General features: G+C 50.0%; 1 protein-coding gene across 2 annotated transcripts in view; it reads left to right on the top strand.

Annotated features, from left to right (window-relative positions):
• Nucleotides 1-3304: 3304 nt before the first annotated feature.
• PPP2R2C (protein phosphatase 2 regulatory subunit Bgamma) overlaps nt 3305-17204 on the top strand; it is a 166899-nt gene continuing 152999 nt past the window's right edge. The window contains exon 1 of one of the 2 annotated variants that reach the window (XM_024993627.2): nt 3305-3476. In XM_024993627.2, the coding sequence (XP_024849395.1) occupies nt 3407-3476 (70 nt within the window). In that variant the 5' untranslated portion in view covers nt 3305-3406. Of the gene's footprint in view, nt 3554-17204 lie in introns of both variants that reach the window. The other variant, XM_024993628.2, reaches the window with a different exon arrangement.

The raw sequence follows: 17204 nt of genomic DNA on the forward strand, positions 1-17204 counted from the left end.
ATGTTGCAGTGAAAAAACAATCCACCAATCTCAGTGCCCAAACACAGCACATGTTTATTTCTCACTCATTTTATACATCTAATGGGGTCCATGTTCTTTGTAATCATGCATGGACTCTGGCTTATAGAGGCTTTATCTTGACATTTACTTTTCCAAGGCCCTAAGTCAGGAGGAGAATAAAAGAACTTAACCTCCAACAGAAAGCAAACTAAGTGTCCATCACCAGGAGGGTACCTTATACAGTGTATCTGTATAACGGAATACTATACAACAGTGAAAAATGAACAAACCACATATATAAACCATATATGAAAAATTGAGTGAAGCTCAGAAACAATGTTGAGCAGAAGAAACCAGGTAGAAAAACCTTCATATTCTATGATTCTATTTACAGAAAGACCCCCACCCCCACCAGCAAAATTACAGTGTTAGAAGTCGAGGTGAAGGTTATCTTTTGGGCAGAGAGTGGGTGATGAGAAAGATCTTGTGAGGACAGCTGTGGTCTCTTTTCCTGATGTAGGTGACGGCAGTTACCCAATTACATCTTCTCAGAAAGGTCCTCTCCACTCTCTCTTTATAACATAGACCCCCATCCATCTCCATCTCTGCACCCCACTTTCACTTCTCACTCATCATGACCTCCATGTTATATATGCATATTGTCTTGCTGATCTTGCTCTACTAATAGGTCAATCCCATAAGAGCAGAGAGTTTGGTCTGTTCTGTTCTCATTACCACTGTCCTGGAAATGTGCCCTCACAGAGTAGATGCTCAACAAACATTCATCACAAATGAAAGAATAAGGAGGAGGCCACAGAGAGAGAGAGAGGATGGAGTCAGGAGGACGGACAGGCAGTAGGATGCGGAACTCAGCTTTGTGCCAAGAACCAGAGATGCCTCCAGATTTAAGAGAGGAAACAATGGATGGTGTCAGGTTGAGCAGTGTTGGGGTGGGAGTGAGCAGGATGTTGAGGGAGGAGCCTTGGTGCTGGTGTGGGAGGGCTTCAGAATGGAGGAGACAGTTCTCAGGAACCCTGAGGGAGTCAGAGGAGAATTCACGGGGGTGCAAGTGGCTGAAACTGAGCCTTGGGGCCCAGCAAGGTTCAAGACCATAAACTCCCAGGTCCCCACCCTGGCTCAGAGGCTGATGAAAGGGGTGGATCACTGTGTTGGGCCAGGTCAAGCCCCTTTTCATGGTGATCCAGGGTATCCTAGAAGATGGGGTGGATGTTTCAGGACTCACAGATGGGGTGAGGGGTCTTTCCAAGTTCAGAGAAGTGAGGCTCAGCCTGATGATAGCGACTAACATTCCAGAGCACCCGTGAGGCCAGGCCCCTACTAAGCATGGACTGGCCACACTAGCCCTCTGATCACATCCATTAAACAGGTGAGGTTGTGCTTGCCCAGGGCTCCCTCGCTGTTAGGGCTTGAACTCAGTCTGTCCGTCTTCCAGTGTCTGAGGTCACAGCCACTTTCTGTACTGAGTTAGAGTGGAGAGGGGAATGGACAGAGAGTGGGACTCCGGGGTTAGGCTCAAGGGATCAGAGCGGCCCAGGCTGGTGGGAAGAGAGGGTGTGCCTATCAGCCTATTTCACTTCCCCGGTGGCTCAAATGATAAAGTGACTGCCTGCAATGTGGGAGACCTGGGTTCGATCCCTGTGTCGGGAAGATCCCCTAGAGGAGAAAATGGCAACCCACTCCAGTATCCTTGCCTGGGAAATCCCATGGATGGAGGAGTCTGGAAGGTTACACTCCATGGGGTCGCAAAGAGTGGGACATGACTGAGCGACTTCACTTTCATTTTCACATCCGGAGGGTCCCTGCATTTTCTGGTCCTTGCACTGAATCTGCATACCTGTGCTAAGAGGTGGGCGTGGTTGAGGAAGCTGAGGTAGGGGACAGGTAGGGGACCTGCCCTGGGTCACTCAGCATCCAGGGGATGTTGGCAGAGCCCCAAGCCCCTCCTGGGTCCTGCCCTTTCAATTATGCCCTGTAGGGTGCTTGTGGGGGTGGGGAGGAACTTTATTCTGGGTGTTTCTAAGGAATAAAACCCCAGCTGTAGCTTCAGAAACTCCCTCTCACTCCCCAGCCAGAAACCTCAGGGGGCTTCCACCTTCTCCAGCCTTTCCCATAACCCCAGCCTCCTGCCTTAGCCCCTTCTGGACTCTTCTGCCTCCACTGCAGTTTGGGGAATGCCTGGAGTACCCCCCCCCCCCCACCCACCCAACGGTTGAGAGGAAGAGAGCATCACAAAACTGCAGGAGTTCGAGAGACCAGCTGCACCTCCACCTGGGTTTTGGACCCCTATTTCAGGCCAAGGGCCCCTTCAGCTCTGGTTCCCGTCGGGGGGCAGTTTGCACCTTTCCATCTCTCCCTTTCCAAAGAGGTGTTGCTGAACACCTAAGAAGGACTGCTGGTGTCTGTGCGGTTGGGCAGAAGTGGATCCACTGATCCGCCCCCAACACCTCTGAAGGTCCTCCTCTCTTCTAAGCTCTCCACCCACCAGGAGTACCTGGGCACGCAAAAAAAGTGAAGTCGCTCGGTCGTGTCCGACTCTTTGCGACCCCATGGACTATAGAGCGCCAGGCTCCCCGGTCCATGGGATTTTCCAGGCAAGAGTACTGGAATGGGTTGCCATTTGCTTCTCCAGGGGATCTTCCCGACCCAGGGATTGAACCCGGGGCTCCCGCATTGCAGGCAGACGCTTTACCGTCTGAGCCACCGGGCACGCAAAGTGGCCCCCACATGCTCAGCTGCCCAGTGCCTCCCGCCCGCTGGTCATCTCCTTCCTCCCTCGCCCGCTGGCATACCCAGGAACCAAAGGTGTCCATCCGTGAGACTGAGAGCGCAGAGGGGCAGCTTCTGCCGGGGGAGCGCGGCTCCACCTGCAGGGTGCTGGGCGGCGGGCGCTAGGCGGGAGGCGCGGGCCGCGGGGGCGGAGGAGCGGGCGGCGCGAGGGAGGGGCCTGCGACAGCGGCGGCGGCGGCGGCCCCAGTCCGCGCAGCCCGGCTCGGCCCCGGCTCGGTCGGCGCAGCGCCGCGCGCGTCCCCTCCCGTCGCCGCCGCCGCCGCAGCCAGGCGCACCGGCACCCAGCCGCCGCCGCCGCCGCCGGGGCGCACGGACGCAGCGCGCACCGCCGGCCGGAATGCGCGCCCGGGACCCGGCCCGTCCCCACCCGCGGCCGCCGCCCGCCCGCCGCGCTCAAGCCTGACCGCGGCGCCCGCCTCGGCAGCCCTCGCCCGTTCCCCGGCCGCCCCCTGGTCGCGCGATGCCCGTCCTCCGGGGCCCCGGCGGCCCGCGCCCTTGCTAGGCTGCGGCGGCATGGCCCGCGCGCCCGGCGCGACCTCTGCGGATTGCATCGGTGTGCGGCGGCGGGGCATGCCCAGGGCACCGGGCACGGCCTTCAATGGGCGAGGACACGGACACGCGGAAAATTAACCACAGCTTCCTGCGGGACCACAGCTATGTGACTGAAGGTAACGTACGTGTTGTCTGAGGCCCCTTCCGGCCGGCCGCGGCGTGGGGATGCCGTCGCACCGAATGCCCTCCGAAGGTTTGGACCGCGCGCTGTGTGTCGTGTCCCCCCACCCCACCCCACCCCACCCCCCACGCCCCGGTCCGGGAGGGAGGGAGCCGGAGGGCGCCGGTCTCCTGCTGCTCCGTAGCCTGACAGGGCAGCGCCCTCCTCCGCGCCGCCCTCCGGCGGGCAGCTTTCTGCCTCCAGGCCTGGTGGCACCCTGAATCGGCCCCGGCCCTCATTTTTTGTAAAGGCCACCTCTGCGTCTACTCTGGTAAAGACATCCCGGGCGAATTTAGTGGCTTCAAATCCTGGGTTTGCCCTTTCATCCCAGTCCAGAGCCCGGCAGAATTTTCTAGGTTGCCCACTCCCCGGAGACTAAGAGCGACCCAGGAGGAGAAAAAAAAAAAATTCCGTGGCCAGATTGCCCCAGAGGCTCGAGGTTTTCGGCTCCTCCCTGTGGCCAGAAGCAAGGTCCCTTAGCGGGGTGAGAGAAGGTGGCTAGTTTGGGGTGGATCTTTTCTTCCTGGTAAATAAAATGAGACAGGAAGAGCTGACCCTACACTGTCTGAACCCCAAAGTGGGACCTGCTACCCAAAACGGGCCCTGCATTGGAAATCCCCTAAATTGGCCTTACTCCCCACTGCGAGGCTGGTGGGATCTAGAGGGTCAGCGACCCCTTCTTATAAGCCAGTAGTAACTTCAAGTGTACCCCGGCTCCACCCTGCCCAGGGAACAGTGGGGAAGCTCCCAGGCCTTAGCCAGGCGCCCGCGGATTGGAGCCTCCATTGCGGATGTGGAAGGGCCGGCCGCGCGGGGTGTTGGCATGCATTGGTGGGGACCCCTTGTGCCCGGAGACCTTCCCGGGTTAAGAGGCTTGACTGCGTCTTCCTTAGGGGCTGCCGGACTGGTTGCAGAGGTGTTGGTGCGTTTTAGCAAGAGGTTCCCTGGTGGGTGCTTCTGTGGGAGGGGCCCAGGGCTTTGCGTGCCGCGGGGTTGGGCCGCGTGGGAGCCCGGGTCAGGAACCCGTGTGGGCTCCGAGCGGTGGTGACTCGACTCCGGGCGCTGTCCAGCCAGCGCCGATTCCAGGCTCCGCCGGAAATGAGGCCGAGGAGCCTGTCGGAGCCCTGCGGAGGCCTGGAGAGCGCCGGACCAGCGCGGGGTGGGCTCCCAGGCGTCCCGACCCAGGGATGCTGAGGCTGGGTGTGTGACCTGGGCGGAGTATAGGCTGGAGAGTGGCGCTCCCCACTCCCCAGAGGAGAAGCGCTGAGTCACGCTTTGCTGATAGGTGTGTGTAGGGAGAGGGGGCAGGGCTGCTCGGGCTAGCTGAGGGCTCTGCCTCAAGTTAGGGGTTTCCTGGGGAAGCGGGGGTCCAGGGCATCTGAAAAGGGTCCTTTGTCGCCGGCCTTGGAGAGGCCGAGGAAGGATCAATGTGTTTCCTGGGTGTTCTTTTTGCTGGCAGCCTGCTGAGAGGCAGAGGTGAAAGGCTGCTGAGTTGCTGGCAGGTGCCCCAGTGGTCTGGCTGGAGCCAGGAGAGGGGATCTTGGCAGGTCATCCTGATCTGGCTTTCTGGAGGAGCCTCTAGTTTCTCATCTGTGCATGGAGGATGCTGGAACAAGGCGCTGGACTCTGTGACTTAAAGTAAAAAGCACTGTCTGACTCATAGTGGACATTGGCAAACCCTAATTCCTTCTTTATCCCGTCTCTCCCCGTTTTTCCCATGAATTCACCAGCTCTTAGAAGGGAGGAACAAGGGAGACGTGCATAGTTATCAGAGTAGGAGGTGATGACTGTTAATTCTTCATTCGTGCAACAAATATTTACTGACCATCTACTAGTGTTTTAGCCCTGGGGACTGGACACAGGTCCTGCCCCCCCCGGGCAGCCTGAATTCTAGAAGGGAGCCCCATTATGGGGACAAACCTCTTTCCCCATCTGTGAAATGGGACTGAATAATACCACCCTGTCTACAAGTTTTAGGGTTTATGTGGGGGTTAGGTGAGATGGTGGGCTTCCCTGGTGGCTCAGATGGTAAGGAAACCACCTGCAATGTGAGAGACCTGAGTTTGATCCCTGGGTTGGAAGATCCCCTGGAGGAGGGCATGGCAACCCACTCCAGTGTTCTTGCCTCGAGAATCCCCATGGACAGAGGGGCCTGGCAGGTTACAGTCTGTGGGGTTGCAAAGAGTTGGACACAACTGAATGACTAAATACTGCACAGCATAGGTGAGATGGTAGATGAACTGACCCCAGAACTACAAATTGTGAACTAGCAGCCTACATTTATGGAGAACCCATTATGTGTTGAGGCCTCACAGGAGCTCCACATACCCCACATGCCCATTTTATAGATGAAGAAACTGAGGCTTAGCCTTTGTCCACATCCCAGACTGAGTACCACTGTGTGCAGGGCATAGGACTCTGTTCCTAGGAATGCAGCAAGAAACAGGATTCAGAGTTCCTGCCTTCAGAGAACAGGGTCTAGTCAAGAAAGCAATAACAATAATTATTAGAATTATATGAGATTTCTGGCCACCCTGCGTGGAAACAGACCTTCCTGCTATTGCATCTTGCCCATATTTTGTGCTCAGAGCACAGAGTAGGTCACGGATTTGGGTGTCAGACAGCACATGTGCATGCTAGGTTGAGTCCGTGTTGACTCTTTGTGACCCCATGGACTGTTGCCTGCCAGGCTCTTCTGTCCATGAGGATTCTCCAGGCAAGAACACTGGAGTGGGTTGCCATGCCCTCCTTCAGGAAATCTTCCCGACCCAGGGATCAAACCCATGTCTCCTGTGGCTCTTGCATTGCAAGTGGATTCTTTTACCACTTGAGCCACTGGGGAAGCCTCAGATGTCAGACAGACTTGGGTTCAAGTCCTACTTCTGAATCTTCATGTGCTGTGCAACAGGCACAAGTTACTAAACCTTTCTGATCTTCACTTTCCCCCTCTAAACAGAGAAGTAATAATGACTTGTCTTAAAGGATTGTTGGGGATATCAGTGGTTATGCTAATATAGACAGCATCTGGCACAGTGCTTTTGGCCTATTGGAAGCATTTTATACATGGTACTGTTAGAATTTAAGTCTTGTTCCTGGAGGAGCTTCACAAGCAAATAATGGATGCTGGGAGTTTGTAAAAGTGCCAAGTGTACAAATCCCTGTTCCAGCTGGTCATTTGGCCGCAAACACAACACCCCAGTGGCTGTGATCTCCTTCCTGTTCCTTAAGCAGGGCATTTTTTCCTTTCTCTCAAGGTATTTGCACTGGCTGTGTCTACTACCTGGAACACCCACCTCCTGCTCTTCCTTCTCATCCTTTAGGTCTCGAGTTAAATGTCATCTTCACCAGTGGGAGCCCGCTTCCTCAGTTTCCTCTTGTAAAATCCCAAATACCTTGGGAAGAGTTTAGGTTTTGTTAGTAATTCACACCTTCTGGTCACTAGGCATGGACATGTGTCACCATGGAGCACAGAGAAGTTTGCAAAATGGATGTGTGTTGGGGGAGAGCAGTACAGTTAAGGTTCTCAGGACAGTGGAAGGACCTGAGCCCTAGAGAAAGGGGTCCCAGGGATCAGAGAATGCCAAGGAGTCTCTGTTTAGACTTTTCTCAAGAGCCAAATATGACTTCAAGAAGGACTCTTCCTGGCTATGTTCTCTTGCTGCAGTCCTAGAACTCAGGTTTTCATTTGTTTGATTAGTCTTGAAGTCATGTCCAACTCTTTTTGCAACCCCATAGTCTATAGCCTGCCAGGCTCCTGTGTCCATGGGATTTCCCAGGAAAGAATACTGGAGTGGGTTGCCATTTCCTTCTCCAGGGATCTTCCTGACTCAGAGACTGAACCCAAGTCTCCTGCATTAGCAGTTGGATTCTTTACCACTGAGCCCCCAGGGAAACCTGGACTCAGCTTTAGGGTGAGTTAAATAGACATGTCTAGGCTAGACTGGATCTGAGAAATACGTTCATCCTCTTCCATGCAGTAGCATTTACCAAGCACATGCTTTTCTGCATCTGGGTCTGGGCAGGCAGGGATGAACCAGAGTACTTCCAGTGATTGGTTCAAAAATGAACATGGGAGTCCTCTGTGGAGGTTGAGTGGAGAGTAGAGAGAGCTGCAGGAAGCTGCTCCCTTTCTTGTGATGGAACACAGAAGCCCCCCCAGCAGCCGCCTTGAGACCATGGTGAAGCCGGTCTTAAGCCATCAACAGTGAGTGAGATGTTGGTGACTCCTGGATTAACCAGGCCTAATGTCCACCCTACCTCTGGGCTTCCAGTTCCATAAGCTTCTATATTTACTCATTGCTTCAAACTTGAAACCAAGTCTCTGTTACTTGCAGCCAGCAGCACCCCCACTCATACAGCCTTTAGTGATTGTCGCGAAAACAGAAAAGCTGCCCTGTCACTCACGACCATAACACAAGATACTTAAAGCCAGTAGATAGCTGGGTTTTTTTTTTGTGTGTGTGTGTGTGTGTTCTGTTTTGGAAATCCTCTTTGATCTCTTTCACGCACTCAAGTCAAAACTGCAGAGTTCTGATTTCCCCTCCTGGTACTTCCAGCCACATGAGGGATCCCAAGATCTGCTGTCAGGAGACCTAGGTTCCTGGTGGGGACTGGAGACCTGCTGGGGTCTGCAGACCTGCATTCCTGGTGAGGTCTGCTCTGGGTCTGTAATCTTGGGCAGGAGCCTTAGTTTCTGTTCCAGGTTTTTCTGCAGATCACTTGAAATGAGGGATGTGCAAATGTTTGATGTTGTTGCATCTTCTCTGTGGACTCCCCCACCATGCTTTGTGAATGGAATACATTCAGTGGACTCATGGCATTAAATGGCTTGGTGCATGTGATCATACCCAGCCCAGGGCCTGGGGCACAGTCAGGACTTAATAAATATTGTCCATAAATAACAATGTCTGTTCTTTAGGAGTTGGAGTCAGACTAGCTCTTAGCTGCATATTCCCTGATGGCTCAGATGGTAAAGACTCTGCCTGCCATGTGGGAGATGGAGTTTGATCCCTGGGTTGGAAAGATCTCTGGAGAAGGGGATGGCAATCCACTCCAGTATTCTTGCCTGGAGAATTCCATGGACAGAGAAGCCTGACAGGCTTTGTAGTACATGGGGTTGCAAAGAATCGGACACAACTGAATGACTAATACACCCACAGCCCATAGAAATGTCAGACTGGCTGACCCAACTTCATCTCCAGCCTTAGGGAAATTGAGCTGAGAGGGGAGGTTATGTCTGACAGTGACCTGAGCCAGCCCAGAGGGAAAGCGGGAGAGCCGGCTTTTGATTTTTGAAATCTTGTTTCCTTTTGCTTCCACTTAGAACTGTCCCTTTCATAAGCTTTCATGGGGTTTCATGAGCTGATGTTGTTTCCACTTCTGGCGTGGGGGCAGGGTGGGAGGCTGAAATGGGACACCGGTGGCTGTCCTCTGTAAAGTCACATCACCTCTCTGAGCTGCAGTTTCCCTGCACTGCTTCCTGCCCTGGGATTCCACAAGGCCACATGGACTCCCAACAGTTCACTCTGGGCAGGGGCTATTATTGTTATCAGTTTCCTCAAACTGTCGTGGAGGCCAGCCCTCACTTAAAGGTTGGTGCGGTCAACGAAGTAGGGGTTTTCTCATTTTCTTTCTGCAAGATGGAAATCAAATGCTAATACAATGCTTCCACATCATCTCCTGGTTGTTTTTACCTGCTGCAACTTTTGGTCTTTATCCTTAAAGTCAGCATAGCTAAGGGATGTTTCCCTGAGAGGTGTTTTAGGTCTTAAGACCCGAAGCATGGCTGTGTGAAAGGCTGGTGCTTAATGGGAAGGATTATAGAGTAACAATGCAGATAAAGAGAAAAGAATGGCCTCTAGATGAACATTGTTAGCCACTTGCCATAACTCCTTCCCATCTTTTGCAAATGCCCATGTCTGTTTTTAATAAAAGCTTAACCTTTCCATATAAACCATTTTGAAGGGTACTTTTCTCATTAAGCATGAGGTTATAAGAATTTTCCAGTCCCTTTGCTGAAGGGCTGGTTTTCTGGACATGCAATCCAGGTAGGCCCTATGCTCACATGCTCAGAAGGACCAAGAACCCTGTTCTTGGTTTAATTCTCCACTGTCCCCACCTTTAAGGACACCATTGTGTCCTTAAACCCGTGTTTTGTGAGTTACCTTTGATAGGGTAGTGGAGCACGACGGGGAACAGAAGTGACACGTGCAACAAGCAGCTCCACTGTTCACACTTACCTGGGGTCATTTGGAATATCACTGAGCTTCTGAGCATCCTGAGCCACCAGAATTCTGTGAGTTGGCACCAGTCAGCATGTCCGTGATGGTGTAAACAGAGGCACTGACAGCCCGGAGAGGCCATGCTTTCTTTTTGAACCAGAAAACTTGTTTTGAATGCTGGAAGGAGGCAGTGACATTCTAAGAAGCACACAGCCCAAGGAACCCTAACATAACCCCTTTGTTACTCGTGAGACATCCCTGGTCTAGCTAGTCATTACTTCTGAAAACGATGACGTCAAAAGAAAGGGAAAGGCGGACCATAGCTCCTGTTCCCGTCAACCCTCATTCATCACTGCGAGTGGAGATTTGTGTCTAAAACACTCAAGCGTCAAAGAGTGAAATAAAAACGTGCAGTGTTCTTACTGTTCTTATACGAACAAGCTACGTGTACCTGCAGGAGCTCCCAGATACAAATTGTGTAATTCAGTGATTCTGCATTCTAGTTCAGTGCTCTTCTGTTTGCATTTAAAGCTGTAATTACACAATAGACTGGGCGATAAAATCCATGTTAATAAACTTTTTTTTTTCAACTGTCATTAAATAGCAAATAACTAAGACCAGTCATGGGTAAGAATAGAAAGCTTTATATTTTTGTACCTTTAGTGATACTTCTCCCTGCTTTTTATCCTCTGCATTTTCACTTTGCACTAGACCCCACAAATGCAATATGTTCAGACGCTCAGTCATGTCTGACTCTGCAAGCCCATGGACTGTAGTCCACTCGCCAGGCTCCTCTGTCGATGGAATTTTCCAGGCAAGAATACTGGAGTGGGTTGCCATTTCCTACTCCAGAGGATCTTCTTGACACGGGGATCGAACCTGTGTCCCCTGCATTGGCAGGTGGGTTCTTTACCACTGCGCCACCTGGGTGGGGAAAATCTCAAACCATCAACTATTCGATACCCTATGAGTTGTTGTCGTTTAGTTGTTAAGTCACGTGTGACTCTTTGCAATCCCGTGGACTGCAGCCCACCAGGCTCCTCTGCAGATGCTATGGATAGTCCTGTTGTGCTGTAGTGAGGAGGGTGGAATCCTTGATCCCTCCTCCCTTGGCTTTTGTGATTGGTGGAACTAGTGAGAACCTGTCACTCACTGGACCATTTTTCTCTGCTGAGCGGAGCTATAGTATTAAGGTCTCTGCTCCACCAAGAAGAAGCCTATGTCTCCCTCATTTCAGAGACGAGCCTTTAGATCTGTCTCTCCCCGCAGGCCCAGGAGGTGGGGCAGTGGAGCAGGGGTCCCTAGCTCATTTCCCCCCCAAATTTACCATTAAGAAAGATATGTTTTAACCTTTGGTCCATCTTCCTTGTGTGTTTTGAAGTCCTAGCAGGGATGAAGGGTGTGTAACTGGTTCCCTCAGCCCTGCCTCCAAATACCATCCTTTTATCGGCTGCACACTCTCCCCTGAGAGATGTCATAGTTCAACTCATCACCTCCAACTGCTGGATAATTAGGCTGCCTATTTTCTTTTATAACTAACACTGAGGGAAGGAATGCTATGTATGTAAGAAGACACCCTAATCCCATTCTTCCCCCTAAATCTGAAATAATTTTGCTCAGAGAGAGTCCTGCACGTGCAACTTTATGTAGAAATTATGAATGTGCTTAATGTTCTCGACACTCACTGCCCAATTATTCTGCAGAAAGTTTCTCTACTTTATCTCATGCTGATCAGAATTGGGTATTCTAATTTGTTGGACCTTTGCAGATATCATAGATGAAAAAAATATTTGTTTTAATGCATGTCTGAATGCCAATGAGGTTGAACACTTTTCCCCTTGTGTTCAACAACTGGCATTTACTGATCCTCTTACATGCCAGAGGGAGGTGAGATGCCAGATATATAACATTGAAGAACAAGGTCATTCACCCATTCGTTCATTCAACAAAATATTTCTGGAATGCCCACTATGTGCTAGGCGCAGAAGATACCCATATCTCTGGGCAGGGAGAGTGAGGCGGGGGTGAGAGGAACAAAGAAAGAGAGCTGAGCACCAACGTCTAAGGGACAGAGAATGAGAATTCTTGTTGGCCACCCAGCTAGAAGATAAAACGAGAAGGCTCTGGAGTCACAGACGCAGGAGAATCCTGGAAGGGAAGGGAGAGAGAGGGCTGGCAGGAAGAAGGGTGGATCAGCCAGGCTTGAACACTGCCAAGCGGTCAGAACAGTATCGGTAAGCATCACTCAGGTGCTTACACACACCTGGCACCTGGTCCTCTTTATTTGGTGATGTCATATTTCCACAAGACTCTATACTCCGCACCCCTAGTTCTCCCCATTGGCTTGCAGAATAGTTTGCTTCCCACTAGCCCCATGGTGCCCTAGGGAGTCCTCTTACTTAGCACATTTAGCCCTCATGCAGAATTACTCACCTGGTCTTCATCATTAAACAATAATGAAACAAACATAATAGCCATTATTGTTGTTCAGTCGCTAAGTCGGACTCTTTGTGACCCCTCGGACTGCAGCACACCAGACTACTCTCCTCCACTATCTCCCAGTTCATGTATATTGAGTCAGTGAGGTTGCCTCACCATCTCATCCTCTGCTCCCTCTTCTCCTGTCTTCAATCTTTCCCAGCATCAGGGTCTTTTCCAATGAGTCGGCTCTTCGCATCAGGTGGCCGAAGTACTGGCACTTCAGCCTCAGCAACAGTTCTTCAATGAATATTCAGGGTTGATTTCCTTTAGGATTGACTGGTTTGATCTCCTTGCAGTTGAAGGGACTCTCAAGAGTCTTCTCCAGTACCACAGTTTGAAAGCAACAATTCTTCAGTGTTCAGCCTTCTTTATGGTCTGACTCTCACATCCATACATGATTACTGGAAAAACCATAGCTTTGAGTACATGGACTTTTGTCAGCAAAGTGATGTCTCTGCTTTTTATTACACTGTCTAGATTAGTCATGGCTTTCCTTCCAAGGAGCAAGCATCTTTTAATTTCCTGGCTTCAGTGACCATCCACCATGATTTTGGAGCCCAAGAAAATAAAATCTATCACTGCTTCCACTTTTTCCCTTCTATTTGCCATGTAGTGATGGGACCAGATGCCATGATCTTAGTTTTTTGAATGCTGAGTTTTAAGCCAGCTTTTTCACTCTCCTCTTTCACCGTCATGAGGAGGCTCTTTGGTTCCTCCTCACTTTCTGCCTTTAGAGTGCCTTCTGCATATCTGAAGTTGTTGATATTTCTCCCGGCAATCTTGATTTCAGCTTGTGATTCATCCAGCCAGGCATTTTGCATGATGTACTCTGCATAAAAGTTAAATAAGCAGGGTGACAATATATACTTTATCATATTCCTTTCCAAATTTTGAACCAGTCTGTTGTTCCATGTCTGGTTCTAACTGTTGCTTCTTGACCTGCATACAGGTTTCTCAAGAGACAGGTAAGATGGTCTGGTACCCCCATCTCTTTAAGAATTGTCCACAGTTTGTTGTGATCCACACAGTCAAAGCCTTTAGCATAGTCAATGAAGCAGATGTTTTTCTAGAATTTCCTTGCTTTCTCCATGATCCAGTGAATGTTGGCAATTTGATCTCTGGTTCCTCTGCCTCTTCAAAACCCAGCTTGCACAGCTGGAAGTTCTTGGTTCACATACTGCTGAAGCCTAGCTTGAAGGATTTTGAGCCATTATTATGATCGACCATTTATTGGGCACATACTGTATGTCAAATGCAATGCTAAATGCTTCATCTTATTGGATCCCCACAAACCCCAATGTATGTGTGTATGTGTGTGTGTTGTCTGCATTTTACAAAGGAGAAAGGTGAGGCTTGGGCACTTGCCCAGCATCACTTGGTTTGTAAAGAGCCAAGCTGGGGTTTGAATGCTGGCCATCTGCCTGTAGAACCCACTCTCCTGATCTCCACACTGCTTAGTCAGACTGACTGAGTAGTGACAGGTGGCCCATTCCGTTCTGGTTCTGCACCCAGCTTCAAAGGGTCTCTTGACTTGAACCCAGGACTGCCTGGCACAGTGCTCATGCTGGACACGCAGCTAGAACTGCACTTGTCCCAGCCACGTGGGGGTGAAATTAATCCAGATGGGTCAGTGAGAGAAGGGGTCCCCTCCACCGCAGGGTGAGTGGTGGGGGGTAATCACAGCTCTGTGAAGAACAGGTGCTTTGGTACCGAAGGGAGCAGCCTTTCCTGGGTCAGGAGTGGTGGTGTATGGAGATACATTCTAGTGTATTCCAAGCAGAAGGAACAGCATGTGCAGAGTGACATGTGCTTGTCGCCTGACAGAATCTGGACTTCTCTGCCTGAACCTCAATTGTAGTTGCCAGCCTGCCTGGGGACCAGGACCCACCTGGGACTCCTGTGCTGCCCAGGATGGGCATTGCCCCTTTGAACAGTGGGACCCATTGTCCTTAAGAACCCTGGGCTGAATGGCACATTGAGGCAGAACAAAGGCTGTTCAGAGGCTCCGGCTGCCCCAAGCAGAGATGGGATCTCCAACTGCAGCCGTTGGGCCTCCTCTGGACCAGCCTGGCCTCCTGCATCCTCCTGCCCCCACGCCCTGCTGAGGTTGCAGCCATGGGCCCAGGGGCTGCCAGGCCTGGGCTCCGCTCCTGGCACAGCTGGGCACCTTTGGCAGGTTCTTCAGCCTCTGATCCAGTTTCCCCATCCCTGAAGCAGGGGGAGAAGTGCCTGCCACCCAGGCTTTTTGTATTATGTGAAATCATGTGCATATTGTGCTTACGTCTCAGTAAAAGGGAGCTACTTGTACTGTCCTTATCAGCTTCTGAGTTTCTTTTCACAATTTCACTAAAGTCTTAACAAAACCTTTCAAATATGTACCAAAGTAGAGAAAATTTTATATCGACTGTTCTTCACCCATCCCCTCGCCTTTCAGCTGCTCTCAAGATTTTGCTGTACTTTCTTCATTTACCTTCCCATTCTTTTGGCTTAAGAATTTTTAAAAATATATATTTATTGATTCATTTGGCTGCATTGTGTCTTAGTTGCAGCACACGGAATGCTTTTAGTTGTGGCATGCAAACTTGGTTGCATCATGGGAGATCTAACTCCCTGACCAGGAGTCGAACCCCTGCCTTGGGAGCATGGATCCTTAGCCACGGGACCATCAGGGAAGTCCCTTGGCTTAAGAATTTTTAAGTACTGGATTTCTATGGTGGTCCAGTGGTGAAGACTCTGTGCATCCAGGGAGTATGGGTTCAATCCCTGGTCTGGGAAGTTCTGCATGCTGCGTGGTAAGGCTAAAAAAAAATTATTTTTTTAAGTGAATTCAAGACTACTGTTATTTTACCCCTACATCAGCAGGCACCTCTGAAAGGTGAGGGCATTTTTTTTGCATAACCAAGTATCACTATCTCACTGAACAGAATGGGTACTAATTCCTTTCAATTTAAATTCTGGTCCATGTTAGTGAATCAGCTCTACTTCAGTGCAACATAAACAAACATTGATTAATTCTGGCTCATTTTAGCAATGTCTCCAGGTATCTCAAAAATGTGTTTTTTTTTTTTTTTTATAGCTGGTTGGTTTGACCCAGGTTCTAAAGTCCTGCATTTACTTTTGGTTATTCTGTGTCCTGAGTCTTTTCTGATGGAGATCAGTCCTCCACCCTGACTTGCTGAAGACAGTCGTTACTATTTTGTAAAGAATTACAGTTTAAACCCTGTTGTCCATAATCCCTGTCTGGACCCCAGTATTGTGACAGGACTGGATGCTGACAGGTGGTCGCCTGGGTGGTGGGAATCCCCAGGCGTGCCCGCTTCTGATTCCAGGATCCCTCCTCACCACTCATCAGCTGAGAGATCCTGGGCAGGTTGTTCAGCGGTGACGCCATCAGCACCAAGAGCTACTCACATTACAGACCCATGAGCAAAATAAATGGTTTCTGTTTGAAGACATGGACCAGAATTTAGATTGAAAGGAATTCATGCTCATTTCATTCGGTGAAGACATTGAGTTTTGAGACAGTTTGCACAGCGATAAGTGGCTGGAATGGTCATAGATCCCCGAAATTGAGTTCCCAGTCCTGCCCAGCTCCTTCTGAGGCCCCTTGTCCAGCTTCTGTGTCTCCTAGATTCTGTGACTCCCTCAGGACCTTCCAATAACTTCCTTCCTGCTTATGTTGACCTCCGTCAATTTCTGTTCCTTATAACTAAAGAACTTTAGTTCCCAGTCCCAGCCAGAAGGGATGACTGAGCTCAGATCGTAAGACAGGACAGGAACCTGGCCTTCCTGAAACAGAGGACCTGGAGTCCCGTCTCGTGCAGCATCAGCAGACATGTATCTCAGACACACGTGCTTCGTCTGTACACAGCTCAACACCTGGCACCCACCCGTACTTCCTAGGTGTCGGGTATTTGTGCATTTGAATGACTGAGTGAACAAATGGCATATCTGCAAATCCGATCCCAGAGCAGTCCAATTTTTTTTTTTTCCCCAAATGCCACACTTCCCCCTGGCCACACTCTCTGGGTATAGGCAGTCTTAACTTTGCACTGTCCTAACGTGTACAGATTTCAGCACCACAGTTTAGTTCAGTAATGCCAGCCCCCCAACCACACAACCCAGATTTCAGCTGCCCCTGAATGGTAACCCTGAGTACAAACCTTGCCCGTTGCCCTCCAGCCCAAGGATCACTAAGTAAATAACATACGAGCATCGTGATCTGTGACTGAGTCGTTTCTTTCCGTGTCTGTCGCTGGTTGGTCCCTGTGGGTCTGTGAATTCACACACAGACAGTAAAGCATATAGAGATGGTGCCTCCTTGTTTCCAGGTGATAAACCCACATGACATTTTCCAAAAATGGGTAGTCAAAAGAGGGAACTTGGCTCACAAAGATGCTGTTCAGAAAAGAGAGAGAGAAAAAAAAGAAAAGCGATAATGCTGGAAGAAGAATTTGGATTGAATGTAAAATGCAGTTATAGAGGAAATCTCCCACTCTGGGAATGCTGAAGGTGCAACCATTTGAAATTCTGTGTAGCCAGGGAAACTAAGTCAAGCTGAACTAATTGACATAAATGAGGGAAGTGCCTGTGACCAAAAAAAAAAAAAAATTAAGATGTCTCAGGGGAGGTGACACTGGTAACATATTTCATGTTGAACTCTTAAAGATATTTCACAACATTGAAGGTGCAGAGAATAGAATCTTGGAAGCTGATCTAAACTTAGAAAGGCAATTCTCCAAGGCATAGAAAGATGCTTGCCCAGCATCCTAAGTTATCCAACAAGCAGAGGGAGCCAGCACTGTTGACACTAGCCTAGATGCAATTTTTACAAAAAAAAAACACAAAAAACCAGCAGGAATTCTCAGTGTGTATAGTGTTTTACATGACTGGGTACTAAATAAAAGACTAGTTTTACTCTTCTACTTCCCTATACGTTTATAACCATCAATAAGAGAGTTTTTAAGGTTTTTTAAAAGTTT

Source organism: Bos taurus, chromosome 6 (genome assembly GCF_002263795.3).
Source record: "Bos taurus isolate L1 Dominette 01449 registration number 42190680 breed Hereford chromosome 6, ARS-UCD2.0, whole genome shotgun sequence".
NCBI lineage: Eukaryota > Metazoa > Chordata > Mammalia > Artiodactyla > Bovidae > Bos > Bos taurus.